General features: G+C 37.5%; 1 protein-coding gene across 1 annotated transcript; it reads right to left on the minus strand.

Annotated features, from left to right (window-relative positions):
• Positions 1 to 1,932: 1,932 nt before the first annotated feature.
• Positions 1,933 to 20,937, minus strand: LOC126972712 (ATP-dependent RNA helicase DHX33-like). Its single transcript, XM_050819619.1, has 12 exons — positions 20,494 to 20,937; positions 20,207 to 20,416; positions 19,790 to 20,009; positions 18,521 to 18,705; positions 17,722 to 17,797; positions 17,107 to 17,294; positions 15,048 to 15,221; positions 10,519 to 10,643; positions 8,709 to 8,833; positions 5,727 to 5,891; positions 5,527 to 5,655; positions 1,933 to 4,931 (listed from the first exon to the last, which is right to left on the minus strand). Exons 1-12 carry the CDS (start codon positions 20,733 to 20,735, stop codon positions 4,635 to 4,637), a joined length of 2,136 nt encoding a protein of 711 aa, XP_050675576.1. The 5' UTR covers positions 20,736 to 20,937; the 3' UTR covers positions 1,933 to 4,634.
• Positions 20,938 to 21,204: the final 267 nt, after the last annotated feature.

The raw sequence follows: 21,204 nt of genomic DNA on the forward strand, positions 1-21,204 counted from the left end.
TGCTTTTACAGCATGATCCTAGATTTTCAAAACAAATGTGTAACGAAATTCAAAAGAATTGTTAAGAGACGTTTATATGGTAAAGGTTACTATAGCCTCATAATCCTTACTCTGTGCCTAAGGTTCTTAATTAAGCTGAAATCTCATTCCATCCATGATAAAATTTTAGCTTAATTAAGAACCTTAAAAATAGAAAATTAAACCAAATACCTAACTTGAGTCTGTTGGGAATCTTGCCAATTTAACTATAAAATGAATCTGAACGCAATAATTAAATTGAATTTCTTCTTAATATATTGAAATGCAATAGTTTTAAGAGGGATTCATTTGAATCTTTGCATTGACTGCAATCTCTGTATTTCGGGGATGGTTTTGTACTTACCTACTAAAATCCGCTGATACTGGAAACTGAGGATGAGTTACTTACTCTGACTTATTCAAACCCACTCTGGGTTTGAATAAGTCAGAGTAATTTCGTCTGCCGTATAATATAATATACAGATGACAACTGCAAGCGAATGTATCGTGTTTGATCATGGCGATGGAGTGCTGACAGAGTCCTTGGTCCTAACATAACCTATGTACAAACATAGGATACGACGGCTTGAAGGTGTGTAAGTGAAGAGCAAGAAGGCGGGAATTTATCTCAGCAGCTTATCCTTGAGTGCTCGAGGTCGCCAATCCGAGGGCAACTAGAAAAGATGGTCTCATACAGCCCATTGGGCTAACTTTACCTATACTGCTACTGAGTTACATAAAATACTTATAATCTATAAGCAGAAGGAAGGCAGATAATGTTTGCCCGCGATCACTACGTGAGTGCCGGTGGAGTAGTCAGGGACTCACGCGTGCCCGCAATATAAACACTTCTTTACCCGCCGACTTTGCATATTATATATATTCATTGATTATAGTTACAAAATCGGACATGTCGAAACGGTGTACAGTGCCTGCGTGTACCAACAATAATCATAAAAGCGATGAACGTAAGTTATAGTCCTCTCCGAGAGATAGCATGACTTATTACTTTAGTGTGCATGACAGCTACGTTTTACACTCGCGATATGTCAGTCACTTAGTTTTAGTGTGCGTGCGTAGCTGAAAATAGAGTCCAACAGTTTACCGCTATGTTTTCAACTTTAGCATAAATATAGTAAACAAGTAAACAAAACTATGTCTTGTTAAATAGTATTGGTACACAGAAAATAATTTTTCATACAATTATTATCTGGGTCTAGCTCCAACTGTAAAAGTTAGGGGTACTTTGGTGATTTTTTTTTTCGCAATGTCTATTTAAGATAGAAGTGTAAAGAAAATATAAATTTTCTTCTTATACTCTGTAGGCGTATAATTATTTTTTTGAAAAATATATTTTGCTATATACCATTTTGCATAGGAATGGTTTCTATTATGCGCCATTTTGGCAATTTCTTTGGACAGCGGCTTTAAATAAAAATCTGAAGACTTACCAAAAGATGACAGTAACAAATTGTCATTTAGCAATTTAACTATATCATTTTCACTTCAAAATCAAGGATATGCATGATCTGTAAAAAATATCGTTAACATTTTATAATTTCTATATGATTACCTACACAGATTATAATTTATGTAACAAAAATTTGTAATAGAAAAATATTTCATAAATATTAATTGTCATTACAAACTCGATCTAAATTAAAGTACCTACGTGTATTTAGTACATATTATGATACATTACATTTTGCGTATAAGAGTGTGGCTTTAAAAATGAGTGGCTGTCACCACAGACCACTCATTTGTAAAGGAAACTTTAGAGACATGACAAAAATGGGAGAGTCAAACTGTAATCCTTTTTTTTCGGTTTGAAAACATCCAAAGACTCAAAAATGAAAGTTTTGCGGGATTGTAACCAGTTACCAACTTACTAAGAATTCATAATTAAAATAACAGTTTAAATATTAAAAAACTTTTATTTATTAAAATACGTCATTATGTATGACTTTATTCGTCGTTGACACAGAAATAAAACACAACTCAAAAAATATTTTTTTAAAAGATACAAATTCATTCAACTTTTTAATTATATATTAGTAAAGTGTTTTACGTTGCACTTTGCAGTCATTATTGTTTTTAATCTTAACTTATAACCCCGTAGACTCCCAAAACCATACTCGCGTTCGTATCCTATTTTGAACTTGAATATCAGTGCATAATAATATGTCGCAGGTATGTTGTGGAGGCCGTGATATTATAATTTCACTAGTGATGATGGATAGATAGACTGGATGTGTGGCGGTCCTCCACAGTGCGGTTTTAAAGAAGCTATCTGCCACGTACTACAAAGCTGTGGAATGAACTTCCTTGTGCGGTGTTTCCGGGACGATACGACATGGGACCTTCAAAAAAAAGCGCGTACACCTTCCTTAAAGGCCGGCAATGCTCCTGTGATTCCTCTGGTGTTGCAAGAGATTGTGGGCGGCGGTGATCACTTAACCGGTGACCCGTACGATCGTTTGTTCTCCTATTCCATAAAAAAAAAGATATTATAATTTACCGCTACATTGTCAATCGACTTCATTTCTTACAATTTAACGGCCTGGTTTTAGTGACATTGTAATATCACACTCACAGGTACACTATAGGTAGATAGTGATATTGTATTACAATCATTACAATGTGATTTAAACCAGACCGTTATATTATAAGAAATGAAGTCAACTAACAATCTACCGGTAAATTATTATAATATCACTAGTGAAATTGTAATATCACGATGACGACACATATCATTGTTTAGTCTTATTTATTTATTATAAGTAATTATGAGCGTTTACCGGGTTAAAAGACCTATATATATTTTATTTTTATGTACTTATAAATACTGCAATTGAAAAATATGTTTACTATGGTACCGTTCACTACTCGACTTATTATTATTATCAGAAATATATAATAAGTATAGTATATTCTAAATAATGTAAAATTTTATGAGAAATTATTAACACTTACATAATGTATAATTACACAATTTTGTTTTTAAGAGTTTATACTTGTGTTTAAATTACTCCTAAGAATGTTTACACAATTATCGTAAAAAACTAGCACCATTTGATTTTTTAACAACATTAATTATCCTTATATATTATTATATATGTTACCAATAATACCTTAGCAGAAATATTATTATTATATAAATTTTACACTTCGCCAATTTTCTATACAATATCAAATTGGGTATTCAGTAAATGTAATGTGTACAATAGGCGAGAAACAAATTGTGATTATTTTAAAATTTCAAAAACTATTTGCTACTAAAAATATTACTATATTTTGAATAGTAATATTTGTGTAGCACTTTAAGAGAAATGAGCGCTTAATATGGTGCATTTTTTAAACTTGACTTTAAGAGATCCTCTCTTTTATTTAGATAAATGACGAAATACAGATCTGAAATAATAGCAGAATCGCGACGGGAAGGATTTAATTGAGTTTAACTTTACAATATTGTCGAGTTACTTTGAAACAAATTAAAAAAAAACTACAAAACAATACCGAGTTCAGTAGGGACATATTATATGACAAAGTAACAAAAAATATAAAATAAATAGTATTTAATACAATTCTTAGGAATTGTGTACATTAACTAGATGAATTATGATAAGCATCAATAAATTATTCACTTTTCACATACATTGCCTGGGTATTGTACAGAATGCCTGAATTATACATATTACCGGCAACATATACAATGAATTTGAATTTATAACGAAATAGAAAGAACAATAAACGAGTTCGGAAGTAAACTGATGGTTAGTTATCAATAGTTCCCTCACAACAATAGAGGAATTACAAGTTATTGATAATGTAAGGTATAGTGAAAGCAATACATATTTTTTTTGTATGATACTAACTTCCTTGTTTGTATTTTGTATTTTGTTCATATTTTTTCGTTGTGTTTTCAATGTATGACATGGGTAGTTTATAATAGCGAACACCGGGAGAGACCAGTACCTAACGCGTCCACGGTTATTGTGGTAACGAAGTTCCTTGCGATACCACTAACTATACTTGCGGTTATTATGGAGGTATAGTCTCTGGTATTTATTTTAACCGTTATGCTTGATGCTTTCAGTTGTCATAATAATGTGCGACCATACAACCGTATTGATTGGCCACAAGAACACTACTAGCGTATTTAACTAGATGTTACAAAATTGAGAATGTCTCCAAAAACAATTATAGACAAGCGCTTCAAGAAAAACAACCCTGTATCCTGACACGAATGTGGAGTGAGGAATTAAATGATCTATGATCTCTGATTAATGGCTCAGCTTAGGCTAAACGGGTTTGACCAGAGGCCGATAGAAGAAACTAGTTTTACCTAGTCTGTACCGGTTTATCCTATCGCCTGAAGGATGAAATAATTTGGCCTAGGAAAAACAAGTTTGCCCTCAAATCGGGTTTGGTCAGTAACATAATAAATCAGAACAATTTACAAACTTAATTACTTCTATAGACAATACAAAAGTATTACATTAGTAATAAAAAACACTTGGTTTTAATATTTCTAACATGTCATTAATAAGTAAAATATTATAACATGCGGTATGATTTATTCGCCACAGTTCGTATGTAAAGCGTGTAGTCGGTTGTCACCGATTGAAGCGAGAGCGGCGCGCGTAGTCGGGCGCTACCTGGTGCAGCCAGTGCGGCTGGATGGCCGACACGCCGACCAGGTAGGTGCGGGCTGTGTGCAGCAGCTCGGTGTAGAGCAGCGCGGGCGGGGCCGGGCGAGTGGCGTGCAGCACGGAGGCCGGGTGCACGCCCGCACTGGCGCCCGACGCCGTCACGTACCGCACGCCGGCACTCGCACCCCACCCTGACGCCGAGCCCGCGCCGCGAGCCCACGCGCAGTTCGTGAATAAACCGCTCAGGAGACACTTTAGAAGCTAATAAAAAATATTGAATTAGGCGTTACTTTACGGAAATACATAATTATACAAACGATTTAAGTTTTCTTTAGTGTTAATTCCGCCAATATTTGTTTTTAAAACAATTCGACACGTGTTTCGCCTCTACACGAGGCATCCTGAGGACGTGTTGTCTCGCCAAATGTCTCGTGCCAGATTTTCCCTTTAGACCGAAACACAATAATGCTTACACATTACTGCTTCACGGCAGAAAAATTCGCCGTTGTGGTACCCATAATCTAGCCGACATCCTATGCAAAGGAGCCTCACAATGTCCACTTTCACAGCTTTCCGAAAATAATTGTGGTGCACAACGCTACACACGTTAAAGCTATCCACATTCCACGGCATAGTTACATCTCAGTAATGCAGATAGTTAAATCATAAACATTATAACAATGTTTTGAAGCTTTTATTATAAATTTATTTTCAAGTTCACAGCGAATTTCACCACCATAGAACTAAAAAATACAGTTTATTTGACAAAAGCCGGTATTAAAAAGAAAGTAGCGTAAATGGAAAAGGAAAAAAAAATTAATCAGCAATCAATATTTTAAAAGTCTCCAAAAATTACCTGCTCTACATTATTTCCACAGCTCATTACTTCCATATTATATCGCTGACAGATCATAAGTAGCTGATGCCTGACATCCGATGCGTAGGACAAGTTTTTATGGTTCAAGTAATTCTCTTTACACCATTGCTGTAACAAAAAAAGTATTAAAGAAACCGAAACCGCTTCTCAGGTGAGCCATAAATTATTTTATTACGAACCTTTTTCAGGGGCGCCTTACAAAAGGCTTTGAATACATTTAGTAATGTAATGTGATCTCCGAACGACGATACAAACTTTTGTTTCACTTTAAGGGCTTCCTCCCTCTTGTGTAATGGCGTGTGAAACACATTTTCACTGGACATAACGGCGACAAGGCTCAAAGCCTGCAATGAATGTTACATTATAGAGCTTCGTAAAACAAAACGAAACACCTGGACATAAAGATATGGCAATAATATTTTTGAGAACAATTTAAGTGCTCACCAAAATAATTTTTATACCCTAAGACAGGGGTGCTCAAACGGTCGATCGCGAGTGGTTTTTGAGTCGATCTCGAGAAAAGAATCCGGTATGATAAACTAAAATCGGTAATTACGTACCATCTTATGAACAGTATGCTCAGGACATGCAGTATCACGCTTCAACATCCAAAGACACTCTTTAGTTAAGCTTAGAACTTTAGAACGCGCTTGTTTTGTAAGAACAAATAAACTCGCAATTTTGAATAATAATTATGAGTTTTTTCATTGACATTTAAGAGCAGACCTACACTTCCCTTGACTAAAAAAATGCATATTTTGCGCAAAACTAATATCCATGTCATCGTGACACTCTACCTAGACGACAATCCTTCATCACACATACTTAAAGCCTCTCAGAGCCGATCGATCGTAGTCTACAAATTTTGAGGTAGATCGCCAGCAGTTCAAGCTTGAACACCCCTGCCCTAAGAGTAAGTACTAAGTAATAGTTATTTATGCAACTGTTGTGTTATAAGGGGTATTAAAACATGAATGTGGGTTTATGACACGAGGCGAAGCCGAGTGTGATAATAGTATCACATGAGTGTTTTAATACCTAATTATCAACGGTTGCATACAGGACTTTATCAACACCTAGAATTTGAATCCTCTAAAAGATTCTGAAACAGTTAGCTCACTGCTAAAATTAAAAACAGCTAGTCCTAGTAGTAACCTAATATCAACCATTACTGATTATATACAAATAAACTAACTACCTATTAATTAAAGAATTATTTATTTCAGTTGTAATTTACATTTTGTATTGTGCAATTATTAAAATTCACTTGAATATTATGTTCTTTTGCAGCGTTTAAAATATCTAGCGGTGTGCACACAAAACTTGAATTGCTCATTTTTTATAAACAAAACAATAAAAATATCGAAGAAAAATGGCGGGAATTCGAATAACCTACTTTTTTTCACGGCGCGCGACGTTCTGATAGTGTGGAACGCGCGTAAAATGTAATGTTCTTTTTTTGAAATTTATACAGATACAATGCATCGAGCAGTAAGAATGTGGCTGTCTGTTGGAACTATTTGCGCATGAAGGGTTCGAAAAAAAAAAACAAAAGAGTGTTGTTATGAAATCCAGTACATTACAACACTTGTTTGGATGATGTAATGGTTATTAGGACATTGGATGTTTTAATGTTGGCAATAAGCTAACTGTTTGAGAATCTTTAATAGAGGATTTAAAGCATGGGCGTAGATAAATTAAATAAACTCATTATAAATGAAACATACTCTATGCCGTGGTCCCTAAAGTAAAACGTAAGTTTTTTTTTGCTTCAGCAAAGATTATTAAAAAAAAATTTAACGATTTTCGTATTACAGATAGTAATTCGTAGATAGAGAATAACTGTGCTAATTTTAATTATGACTTTATTAATTTGCTGCTAAATTAGGACTATATATGAGCTGATATAATGAATGAGAGTATCCGGTCGCTGCTGTGAGTGAACTTCTCGCAGCGGCCGCCTTACCCGGTTAAGGCGACTAGCTAATCGACCTAAATTACATTATTAAAATAATTACTTGTTCGATGTTCGAACAAAAATGAAGGTCATAAAATGAAAAATATGCAACAACTAATTAGCGATAATATATAATATTTTTATGGCATGCATTTAAAAGGAAATTAGTTTCATTTCTACAATACTTCATGAAACATAACTTAGTGAGCATTTATCCGTTTTGGCAGATAATTCTAATTTATTGGAACTATGTGCATTTCTGGTAGGCAAAACAAGTTCCGCCTGAAGCCGACCCATGTATGTATGAATGAAGACTGCCTTACAGGAAATCTCTGGAACAGAGTCAGAAAGGATTTCCCACTCTGTGAGGCACCCTGTATTAGAATACCCATAACACAAATAATTCAAAAGAATTACCGTATTCAACTATTTGAAGAGGGAGCAGACCAGTCAGGAGTAAATGAACTTGGAATTACACAGACGGCTCCAGTGAGATAAGGACAGTCGCAGCTCCAACGTAAGTCAAAACACAACAATCAGGTTTTCATTTTTGACAATAATTTCCCCCAAAAAATTAAGCAACTAAATTTTGGAAACCGAATGGAAATGTGAACGTCGGACTGTTTTACTTTTTGTGCTTTTTTATTTTGGATTTGTATCCAAGACCTTTTTTGCAGTGTATATGATTAAGCCGTTTTAAGCACTTTTTGAAGTACTCTTGCACTCACAAAAACAGAGACACTCAATATATTATAATGATGATGTGGATCTGAACAATTTATTTTTTTTAAATGACTTTAAGGCATGTTTAGATTTGAATCAAGTGACATCTCAAGTCAATATCCTAATATGCAATTATTGGGGTTGTACATGTTATCAACTGTAAAGTAGATCCTGTAGATGGAACGAGATCCTGAGAGTTGGACAAGATATACCAAAATTTATGACCCATGCGTACTCGAACGGTTGGCTCAGTTGGAAACAGCGCTGGAACGGTATCAGAGAGGTGGCAGGTTCGAGTCCCGTATCGTTCAAAAATTTTGGGTACAAATTTAATTTGTATGATGTGGAACTTATTTGAAAATAATTTTGGTCTAAGTTAAACATATCTCGATCAGCATTACATGATTAATGAAGTATAACGTGCGCGGGTGATCACTTCATCAAATGCCAAACTTAATCATTTTTGAATAGCTTCACTAACCTCATCTAAGCATCCATATTCTGTTGCGCCTAATATGACTTTAGAATATTTCGGGTCAATCGGAAATGACGTCATCTTCTTACCGAGCACAGTGAGTTTGCCACTGTTTTCGCTGTCAATCGCTCCTATAAAGTTAAAACACACATGAGATTTATTAAGTCGCCTATTTTCGTGTAATAGCATTTAATACAATACGGACTGTATTATCCTTCATATAACGAGGTTCTCATTATGCGATTTATATATAACGAGGGATTTCCCTCATACATATTTCTGTACTGTGAAATTTAATTATTTGTACAGTTCGTAATTAGCATAGCGTACCTTTGCACGTGTATCAATTGTGTTATTACAAAATTAAAGTATTTTATTAAATTTGTGTATTAAAAACCTTAATAAAATAGTTATAGTAGGCAAACAATTGGAAATACTTGTTTACTTGTTACGAATTGTGATTAATTATTATTATTCCAAATGACGAAGTCGTAAAAACGCGTTACACCCCTAAGAGACCCCGCAAACTGCAGACTTTCGATCGGCCGATAGTTTGGTTGAGTTCGGCTGTTAAGTGCGCACACAGTGTCCAGATGGGTCTTTGATGAGTGCGCACACTAGACAACTATCGGCCGACAGTTTTAGGGACGATTCGCTATTAGTTTTAAATCGGCTATTGATGAGTCTGGCCGACTAAACAGTCGGTGGTGTGCGCGTCTAGAAGAGCGCTATAGGTACTGATTTAACAGTAGGCCGATAGTTTGCTGACGGTTCAGTTTGAAAGCAATCGTGTAGCCCATCAAACTTTTCGGCCAATACCGAATCGTTATAATGTGCGCACTCTCATACATCTTCATACTGATTAACCAAACTATCGGCCGATCAAAAGTCTGCAGTTTGCGGGATCTCAAAATTTTAGCCCATAGTGTAATAATATCATGTAGCTAATTGAACCGTCAAAAAGCTATATGCAAGCAATTTAATTAAGAATATAAAGAAGCAAGCTGTAATCATTTAGTCCGGCACAGCATTCGAGTTTATGTTATAGTAACCTTTACCACACGAAGGTTTTTTTTTAATTTTTTGTATTTAGATTTTACACGATAACTTCTAAATTTTTTAACATAATTTACAGGTATTTTCTTTGATTAAAACGGAGTGTTACACATTAAAAAAAATACATTGTGTAGTTGTAACTGTGTTTTAACGTTAGATTTGTGTGTAAAAGTCACATTTTTGTCATAATTAAATATTATAACAAAAAATAATTCAATACTAAAAATGTATCTTTTACGCAACAATCTAATGTTAAAACACAGTTACAATTACACAAAGTGTTTTTTTTTTTGCAAATTAATAAAATAATAAAAATATATCTTTTACGCAACAATTTAATGTTAAAACATAGTTACAATTACACAAAGTGTTTTTTTTTTGCAAATTAATAAAATAATAAAAATTTATCTTTTACGCAACAATCTAATGTTAAAACACAGTTACAATTACACAAAGTGTTTTTTTTTTTGCAAATTAATAAAATAATAAAAATGTATCTTTTACACAACAATCTAATGTTAAAACACAGTTACAAATAATTACACAAAGTGTTTTTTTTTTTTTGGAAATTAATAAAATAATAAAAATGTATCTTTTACGCAACAATTTAATGTTAAAACATAGTTACAATTGTAAAAAAATACTTTGTGTACAAAGTATTTTATTTTTGCACAATTGCACGCGTTGTAATCCTTTAAAAGTGTTTTATTTAAATAATGTACAGGTTATCGTAACGGCGTTAATATATTAATATTGTTACCTAGTTCTTTCAAGATTGTCAAGGAAGCTTCTATAGCCTCTTTGGGGGGCGAGTCGATAAGTGGAAAGGTAGCTGGATCCATTCCTGTCGCTAATAACATTAAGATAGTTGAAGCGAGCGGACATCTGTGGAAGATAAATGCTCATATAATTGTAATTTCACGGGTACAGACAAAATGATGAAGCTGTAAATGTTGATTTAAAGGAGTGGCTATAAGTTTCATGGTACTTCTTCTCATTAAGGCTCAACGTTTTGCGAAGTGGCGGTAAAATTAAAAAGAAAAGAAAAATTCTTAAGTTCATTTCCTTGACCTACATGAATATTCAATAATTTATTGTGTTATATTTTATAATAAACTCAATTAAAAAATTAACATCTAAGGCCTATTATAATGTGAAAGATTATTTGAATGATAAATATATATATACATAAACTCACAAACTTACGCTATGCTGACGACACCACTCTGTTGGCGGCCAACGAGGCTGAAATGCATGAACTTCTTAGCAGGATGGAGAGCGTCAGCGCTGAGCTGGGTCTCGCTATAAACAGGTCTAAAACAAAGGTTATGGTTGTGGATCGGACTGGCAGGTTGGAGCTTACCGGAACACTACAATTAGAAATGGTCAACAGATTCAAATACCTGGGCTCTGAAATCTGCAACGATGGTTCTTGCAAGGGAGAGATTCGTCGTAGGATCGGCATGGCAAAACGCGCCATGTCACAATTAGAGAAAATATGGAAGAGTAGAACCATTAGCATAAAAACCAAGACCAATCTTTTGCGTTCACTGGTGTTTTCCATTTTCATATATGGCGCTGAAACATGGACTTTAAAGAAAGCCGACCGAAAACGAATCGATGCCTTCGAAATGTGGTGCTGGAGAAGGATGTTGGGCATACCTTGGACTGCAGACCGAACTAATGTGTCGATCCTGAAACAGCTGGGCATTGTGACTAGGCTCTCTACCATCTGCTTGCGTAGGGTCCTAGAATACTTCGGTCACACCGCCAGAAGGGATGAAGACAACCTGGAGAGACTGATGGTAACAGGGAAGGTGGAGGGAAGAAGACCAAGAGGAAGGAGCCCCATGCGATGGACCGATCAGATTCGCACTGCCCTTGAAACCACTGTCCACGACGCTTTACACTCTGCTTCCGACAGGGGCAGATGGCGGCAAATAATACGCAAAAAAGTACTCTGTCGAGATGATCACGACCCTCAGCACTGAGGAAACCGACGCGAGGAGGAGGATTTGAATGATAAAGATAGTTGGAATTAATGTTCTAAATTTTGTTAATGAATATTGTTATACTCATTTGAATGAAATTGTAACTTTTGTACTTCATCCTGACTTGCACTGAATAACTTATAAAGTTTTACAGTAAATAAAGTTTTTTTGACTTTGACTTTACTTTAAGTAATTTTATCTGTGTATGTCCTTTATAGTCTCACAGCATATTATTTGTTTTAGATATTTAAATAAAATAAAACCTTGTTTAATCTTAGCACCGATCATTACCGTTAAACTTAGGAAAGATAATATACTCAAAGCTTGATAGTCTACTTTAACGTGATACTGGCAAATCTGTAGTGTGTCTTCCACAGAAGCCACAGAAGGAAGAATAGAATTTTAAAATTGCTGGGCAAATGTGACTTAAATCTTATGTCTCAAGGTGACGAGCGCAATTAAATTTTGAGTTGAGGCATGCTAGCGCAAGCGGAGGGCACAATAGATCCTCGGATTTGAGTGCATTTTAATCCCGAAATCATAATAAAAAATGATAGGGACTGACGGTCGCGCCAGGAAGTCCGCGTGCGTGTACAGGCGGTAGGCGGTGCGGCCCGCACGCCTCAGTCTATAGTGTAAGTGTATGGTAGCGACTGACCGTAGTATCTCGGGCGTGTTGTGGTGCGGTCGCGCCAGGAAGTCCGCGTGCGTGTACAGGCGGTAGGCGGTGCGGCCCGAAAGCCTCAGTCTATAATGTAAGTGTATGGTAGCGACTGACCGTAGTATCTCGGGCGTGTTGTGGTGCGGGCGCGCCAGGAAGTCCGCGTGCGTGTACAGGCGGTAGGCGGTGCGGCCCGCACGCCTCAGTCTATAATGTAAGTGTATGGTAGCGACTGACCGTAGTATCTCGGGCGTGTTGTGGTGCGGTCGCGCCAGGAAGTCCGCGTGCGTGTACAGGCGGTAGGCGGTGCGGCCCGCACGCCTCAGTCTATAATGTAAGTGTATGGTAGCGACTGACCGTAGTATCTCGGGCGTGTAGTGGTGCGGGCGCGCCAGGAAGTCCGCGTGCGTGTACAGGCGGTAGGCGGTGCGGCCCGCACGCCTCAGTCTATAATGTAAGTGTATGGTAGCGACTGACCGTAGTATCTCGGGCGTGTTGTGGTGCGGTCGCGCCAGGAAGTCCGCGTGCGTGTACAGGCGGTAGGCGGTGCGGCCCGCACGCCTCAGTCTATAATGTAAGTGTATGGTAGCGACTGACCGTAGTATCTCGGGCGTGTTGTGGTGCGGTCGCGCCAGGAAGTCCGCGTGCGTGTACAGGCGGTAGGCGGTGCGGCCCGCACGCCTCAGTCTATAATGTAAGTGTATGGTAGCGACTGACCGTAGTATCTCGGGCGTGTTGTGGTGCGGTCGCGCCAGGAAGTCCGCGTGCGTGTACAGGCGGTAGGCGGTGCGGCCCGCACGCCTCAGTCTATAATGTAAGTGTATGGTAGCGACTGACCGTAGTATCTCGGGCGTGTTGTGGTGCGGTCGCGCCAGGAAGTCCGCGTGCGTGTACAGGCGGTAGGCGGTGCGGCCCGCACGCCTCAGTCTATAATGTAAGTGTATGGTAGCGACTGACCGTAGTATCTCGGGCGTGTTGTGGTGCGGGCGCGCCAGGAAGTCCGCGTGCGTGTACAGGCGGTAGGCGGTGCGGCCCGCACGCCTCAGTCTATAATGTAAGTGTATGGTAGCGACTGACCGTAGTATCTCGGGCGTGTTGTGGTGCGGTCGCGCCAGGAAGTCCGCGTGCGTGTACAGGCGGTAGGCGGTGCGGCCCGCACGCCTCAGTCTATAATGTAAGTGTATGGTAGCGACTGACCGTAGTATCTCGGGCGTGTTGTGGTGCGGTCGCGCCAGGAAGTCCGCGTGCGTGTACAGGCGGTAGGCGGTGCGGCCCGCACGCCTCAGTCTATAATGTAAGTGTATGGTAGCGACTGACCGTAGTATCTCGGGCGTGTTGTGGTGCGGTCGCGCCAGGAAGTCCGCGTGCGTGTACAGGCGGTAGGCGGTGCGGCCCGCACGCCTCAGTCTATAATGTAAGTGTATGGTAGCGACTGACCGTAGTATCTCGGGCGTGTTGTGGTGCGGTCGCGCCAGGAAGTCCGCGTGCGTGTACAGGCGGTAGGCGGTGCGGCCCGCACGCCTCAGTCTATAATGTAAGTGTATGGTAGCGACTGACCGTAGTATCTCGGGCGTGTTGTGGTGCGGTCGCGCCAGGAAGTCCGCGTGCGTGTACAGGCGGTAGGCGGTGCGGCCCGCACGCCTCAGTCTATAATGTAAGTGTATGGTAGCGACTGACCGTAGTATCTCGGGCGTGTTGTGGTGCGGTCGCGCCAGGAAGTCCGCGTGCGTGTACAGGCGGTAGGCGGTGCGGCCCGCACGCCTCAGTCTATAATGTAAGTGTATGGTAGCGACTGACCGTAGTATCTCGGGCGTGTTGTGGTGCGGTCGCGCCAGGAAGTCCGCGTGCGTGTACAGGCGGTAGGCGGTGCGGCCCGCACGCCTCAGTCTATAATGTAAGTGTATGGTAGCGACTGACCGTAGTATCTCGGGCGTGTTGTGGTGCGGTCGCGCCAGGAAGTCCGCGTGCGTGTACAGGCGGTAGGCGGTGCGGCCCGCACGCCTCAGTCTATAATGTAAGTGTATGGTAGCGACTGACCGTAGTATCTCGGGCGTGTTGTGGTGCGGTCGCGCCAGGAAGTCCGCGTGCGTGTACAGGCGGTAGGCGGTGCGGCCCGCACGCCTCAGTCTATAATGTAAGTGTATGGTAGCGACTGACCGTAGTATCTCGGGCGTGTTGTGGTGCGGTCGCGCCAGGAAGTCCGCGTGCGTGTACAGGCGGTAGGCGGTGCGGCCCGCACGCCTCAGTCTATAATGTAAGTGTATGGTAGCGACTGACCGTAGTATCTCGGGCGTGTTGTGGTGCGGTCGCGCCAGGAAGTCCGCGTGCGTGTACAGGCGGTAGGCGGTGCGGCCCGCACGCCTCAGTCTATAATGTAAGTGTATGGTAGCGACTGACCGTAGTATCTCGGGCGTGTTGTGGTGCGGTCGCGCCAGGAAGTCCGCGTGCGTGTACAGGCGGTAGGCGGTGCGGCCCGCACGCCTCAGTCTATAATGTAAGTGTATGGTAGCGACTGACCGTAGTATCTCGGGCGTGTTGTGGTGCGGTCGCGCCAGGAAGTCCGCGTGCGTGTACAGGCGGTAGGCGGTGCGGCCCGCACGCCTCAGTCTATAATGTAAGTGTATGGTAGCGACTGACCGTAGTATCTCGGGCGTGTTGTGGTGCGGTCGCGCCAGGAAGTCCGCGTGCGTGTACAGGCGGTAGGCGGAGCCGGGCGCGGTGCGTCCCGCACGCCCCGCGCGTTGCCAGCACGCGGCCCGCGAGCACGCAGACACGCGCAGACGTTCCGCGCCGCTCGCCGTACACCACGTCCTGAGTCAAATATAGTAAAACATTAAGATCTATAGAGCGTACACACACTTACATACACTTGCAAGAGTAATAAGAACACATTTCTTATTTGAAATATTACATTTACATTACCAGGGCACCTTTGCACAGGATGCCGGCTAGATTATGGGTACCACAACGTCGCCTATTTCTGCCGTGAAGCAGTAATGTGTAAGCATAACTGTGTTTCGGTCTGAAGGGCACCGTAGCTAGTGAAATAACTGTGCAAATGAGACTTAACATCTAGAGGACGAGAGCAATTGTAGTACCATGACTGTGAATTTCCACATAAATTGAACTTACAGGCTATTTTATAAAAAAGTGAGTTACTGTGGCTATTTTATAAAAAGTGGGTAAATATATAGTAATTATAATAGTGTAAGTAGGTAAGTATAGCTTATTTATTAATTTAATTAAGGTACAAAAACGATTACAAAGTAAAACAGATGAAATATAAAAATAAAAATAAAGATCTTATCACTATAAAATTGTAAATCTAACTTTTGTACACAGCGTTATATTATTTACATTCACATTGAAAATATGTAAGTACAACTAATATTTGAGTTCATTGTTACAGTGCTTCTTAATTGTTATTTTAAAATTATATAAACTTTGACTAAATATGTCGATTTCACAATTTTTATTACTACTTAACTCGTTATATAATTGGCACATACAATGAAGTGGATTATTATATGCGACATTGTTGTAACAGTGCGGTATTGCAAAAAATGTAGGCATACGAGTGCCTTGCGAGTGAGTGGTTGCGAGTAATAAAGTGAACATCTGTTAATAAATCATTGCTAAAAGTCCCATGCACAATCCTGTGTAGGATAGCCATTTCAGCAATTACTCGCCTGCATTTAAGAGTTTGAAATTTAAAATATACCAAGTGGTCCTCATACTCAGGTATGGCTCGTCTCAATCCCATTCTCATACTTAATTTTCTAATGAATCCCTTTTGAACTGTTTCTATACTATCTTTGTCAGCTTTGTAAATGAGTGCCCAGACTGAGGAACGGTACTCAAGTTGCTCTCTTACTAGTGAGGTGTAAAGTATCTTTAGCGAATCTATATGCTTGAATGGTTTTGATGTGCGCATCATAAATCCTAGCATCCTTTAGCACCATCCATAATGATGTTTAAAACTTAATGATGAATCGAACCACACACCTAAATCTCGTACAACACCAACCCTGACTAAATCGGTACCATCTATGGAATAGTTAAAATTTATTGTATTCCTTTTTTTTGTGAAGCTAATAAATTGACATTTTTTATATTTACTGACATGTCGTTAGTTTTACACCATTCATTTAGAGTATAAACGTTATCCTGAAGTAAATAGCAAGCTTCGATTCTTGATATCTGGGTGTATAATTTAATATCATCAGCATAAGCTAAACATTTACATGTCATTTTATCAAGAAGGTCATTGATGAAGACCAAAAATAGCAGGGGTCCTAAATTTTAGCCCTGAGGGACCCCGGAAGTGGGTTCAAAAGGAATAGATTCAAAACCACACAATGCAACTATCTGGGAACGATTCATGAGACAACTATGTAATCAACGATGAATATTACTATTAAAACCTAAGTGTTCTAGCTTGTTTAAGAGAATAAAATTATTGACCCGATCGAAAGCTTTAGAAAAATCAATATACACTGAGTCAACTTGGGTTTTACTATTAAAGGATTGACTTATATACATTTCTAATACAAATATTTCATTAGTGTTAAATCCAACAAGAAACAATTAAAATGTATTGCATTTCTTGCTTTACGTTTTTTTAGGTCACATTTCTAAAATTCTTTATTGAAATGAGACTATATGAGAAAAATATGATTATTCAATCGCCATGTACCTTTGTTTGACCATTCCTGAGTCAATCACACACTTTATTTGTGGTATTGTCACTGAGGCTTCAGCTATGTTCGTAGCTAACACAATTTTCCGAATTCCTGGTGGTAAAGTCTTCCATACCAATAACTGTTTACTTGCTGGTAGACCTGCATACAATTGACAGACTCTTATCTGTGGTCCGGGTGATTCCTGGAATGTTGTTCAAAATAGCTAAAATATTCCCAGCTCTATAGTAGTAAATTAAGTTGTATTTTAATAAGTGTATCTTTTGTGGACTTTGAAGCTCGAATTTACTTTCATAATACTCAAATTGCGGGAAGGGATAGCTCCTTAAACTGTTTCTAATGCTAATTTTCTATCATAAAATAACATTTAAATCTTTATATGTTTTAAAATTTACAATTTCCTTGCACCAATATTGGTCTGAATCACATAAACAAGTAATTTGACTCCTACAACAGTCAAAATATTGCAAATATTGTTAACTGATATATAAATTAAATAATTCATTAGACATAACATATTATTTATATGTGCAATAATTACTGCCAACATACTATCTAATATATCCATCAAACATACAAACAAATTAGTTTTGTGAAACATTTTCACTTACTTTTGCAATTTGTTTAATATTGGCTGTGACAGTTTCAATTTCCTCTTGTCCAGTCAAAAACACTAAAAAATCATGACTGAAAATAAAATAAGTATTCAGTTACATCTAGCTGACCTGAAATGTGTAATTAAAGTTAAGGAATTAAAAAAACAATCTGAATTAAAGAAATTACCACTTTGTAATTGTCATTTTTAAAAGTAATGGATATAGTATGTTATCCATAATAGATAGACATATGCCATTGCGGACTTTCCCATACAATCCCAGACTTCTTATTTTCAACACCTTCAACAAAAATCCTAACAAATTATATTCTAACACCTTCCTCGAGAACCATACTATCCATTGGTCTAAACAACATCAAATTGTGTGCTGTAGTTTTTGAGTTTATTGTGAACAGACAAACAGACAGACACTGGGACTTTGTTTTATAATATGTAGTGGTATAAATAATACAGCACTGCAAGAAATTATATTGTAAGATTTACACTGATTTTAAGACAATAATATGAGAAAAACAAATATATAAACTGAACTGACAACCGGAGAGTATAACTAATAAACTTGTAAAATGAGTAAAGTATGTTTTTACACATTCCCTCTTTAGCTCTAGAATGACAAAATAGTTAACATGGGATTATCAAGAGTTCTCTTAAATTTATATTTTAAAAGATTACCAAGTGGGACATTTTTTTTTTCAATTTATTCATAAGATAAATTATTTATAGTAGTGAATTATTTAAAAATAGTAGGTTAAATTGTAAATAGTTAAATAAATATTATTATAATCTATTCTCACTTAGCAGGTGTTGTTACATGTAGCTGAAAAATTGCACAAACAACAGCATACTGGTAGTCATCTTGTTTCATTTTTGAATGATATATTGTCACCGGATATGTTCTTCCTTCTAAATAAATTACAGGACAGTTATCATAATAGTTTCTAAATGTATCTACATCCATTGTAGCAGACATTATAATGACCTGTAAAATTATTAAGAGTCCTGTACATAAATTTAATTTGCATTATTATTAAAGCTTATAATTTATGTGTACACACACATGTGTTTCCCTCCCAATGAAGAATATTAAGGTGTCGTTCATGTACAAATAAATATAATTTTATTTCAACATGATTTTATGAATTTAAATACCATTACTTTCCCCCAAATATGGAAAGGATAACTGGTCCATGCATCAACTTGTTTATGGTGCCAGGTCAACTTGTTATAGTTGATAATTTATTGTATTTGTTTGATGTGATTACTAATTCTGACGGTAATCACTAACATAAGGTTCATGTAGCATCCTCATACAAACAATGAATTCAAATTTTAGAGGTCAATTTTATGAAATATTTGATATTAAAAACTACTTCTAACTGCAGCACCTTACAAAATAATTTTTTATACAATTATATATTACAGCTACTGTAGAATTCATTTATTGATATTCAAAAGAGTGACTACCGAGTTTCTTGTATAATGCAGAAGATCCAGCAATGTAATATTTATAATGAAGATTCAAGAACTGTAAGTTTAAATCTATTTGATAAAAGTTTACTTGATTTTAACTTTGTGTGCTGAATAGATAGAATCATTGACTCTCACAACAGTGCCCCTAGTTCAATTCCCCTCACCATGTACTAATATTTCCAGATTTCAAAATCATATGCATGTTTATATATGTTAGAAGATTGACAATGCTTTTATGACTCATTTACGGCCATTCCCAATACTGTCTATCGCTTACTTGAGATAAAAATCTTAACTATTGTTGACTTTTCTGTCCCAATAAACTTATCAACCTTAACCGTACACACTGTCTGTCAATGGGAGGTCGTATAGCTTATCAGCAATAGAAGTTTGTATGGAAATTGCAATACACATGTCCCAATATAAGACGATAAGAATGACATATCGGGTATATTGGGACAGCTTCAGTATATTGACAGTAAATTAATGACCGTAGTAGGAAGTAATTTATCTCTATCTGTATATAGTACATTGGGAACAGCCGTTAGTGTTTCAAGAGAGTAAGGGCTACATTAGTACTATAAAATTTTTACCTTTAGCTTATTTAACTTAGACTTTCTTTCTTCTTGTGCCAGTTTAACAATTCCAAAAAGTACATCAGTGTTGACAGTCCTCTCATGTGCCTCATCTAATATAATAACTGAATATTTCATAAGTAATGGGTCAACAATTGCTTCTCTTAATAGCATTCCATCAGTTAAATAGATGACTTTAGTTCGGTGACTAGTAACATCTTCAAAACGTACTGAATAACTGCAAAAACAAAAGAAATTTTATAATATGACTGCAAAAAAAAATTGAGCATTCCCATCTAAATTTATCAATATAATTTTAAATGATTTTTTTATTATTCATAATGTATCAAATCACTAAAGGGCATTTTGATAAAACATAACCAAATAAATTATGGGGTAATAGTATAAGTATGGGGAAATTGTACAAGTTGGTACCCAACAATAGATCCAATATCAGTGTTCATCTCTGCTGCCACTCGTTGTGCCAGAGTTATTGCTGCAACTCTGCGAGGTTGTGTGACAGCTATTGCAGCACCCCCCTCTATCCGCTGCTCATGTATGAGCTGTGGTATTTGTGTTGTTTTACCACTACCAGTTTCTCCTATTAATATCATGGTTGGATGCTTTCTTATTTCATCTAATATTCTGTAAATATTTTATATAACAAATAATTCTTAGTTCTAGAATAAATATGCAGTAAAAACATGGAATGAACCTACTACCTCGCTCTAACCAAGTACACAGGTAGAGATTTTCGTATTTCTTGAATGTTATTTTCAGACACATTATTTTGCTTATTATTACTTTTAATCACATCAATATGCCCATTACATGAATTTGGATTTTGTTCTTTTTCATTGGATATCTTTTTACTAGCCAAACACAGCTTGAGCCTCTTGGCCTTAACTTCAAAATGGTTTGTTGGCTGCTTTTCCTTACCAAATGAGGCATACTTAGAATCCATATTAAAATTTTACAGATATTATTTACTGACTTTTACATTTTACAAGTTCAAGATAAGTTTTGTGATAATAAATACGTATAAACCAATAAGTTTAATTTGAAACCTTAAAATTGCGCTTCTCGTCTCATTTTCTTGTTATGAATTATTATCAAATAATAATTATACGATTCTGCTAACCTCAAATAAGATATTGTTTTGTAATTTGTAAGTATGCAATAAATTTTTTTTTTTGATTCTGTTCGTCCATCTGGACAGGCAAAGGGGTCAAAAGCCCATACAGCCAAAATGCAATAAATAATAATAATTCAATATTACGTCGCCTTTTTTCCTCCCTTGAATGGAAAGGCAAAGAGCCATGCAGCCAGTGTCACAGGTAAATATTATATTGATCACCAATGACGTTTAAGATATAATAATAATAAATAACGTAATTTTAACCTTTATTACCTTTCTTCCTTCGAATATTAAC

The sequence above is a fragment of the Leptidea sinapis genome, chromosome 27 (genome assembly GCF_905404315.1).
Source record: "Leptidea sinapis chromosome 27, ilLepSina1.1, whole genome shotgun sequence".
Lineage (NCBI taxonomy): Eukaryota > Metazoa > Arthropoda > Insecta > Lepidoptera > Pieridae > Leptidea > Leptidea sinapis.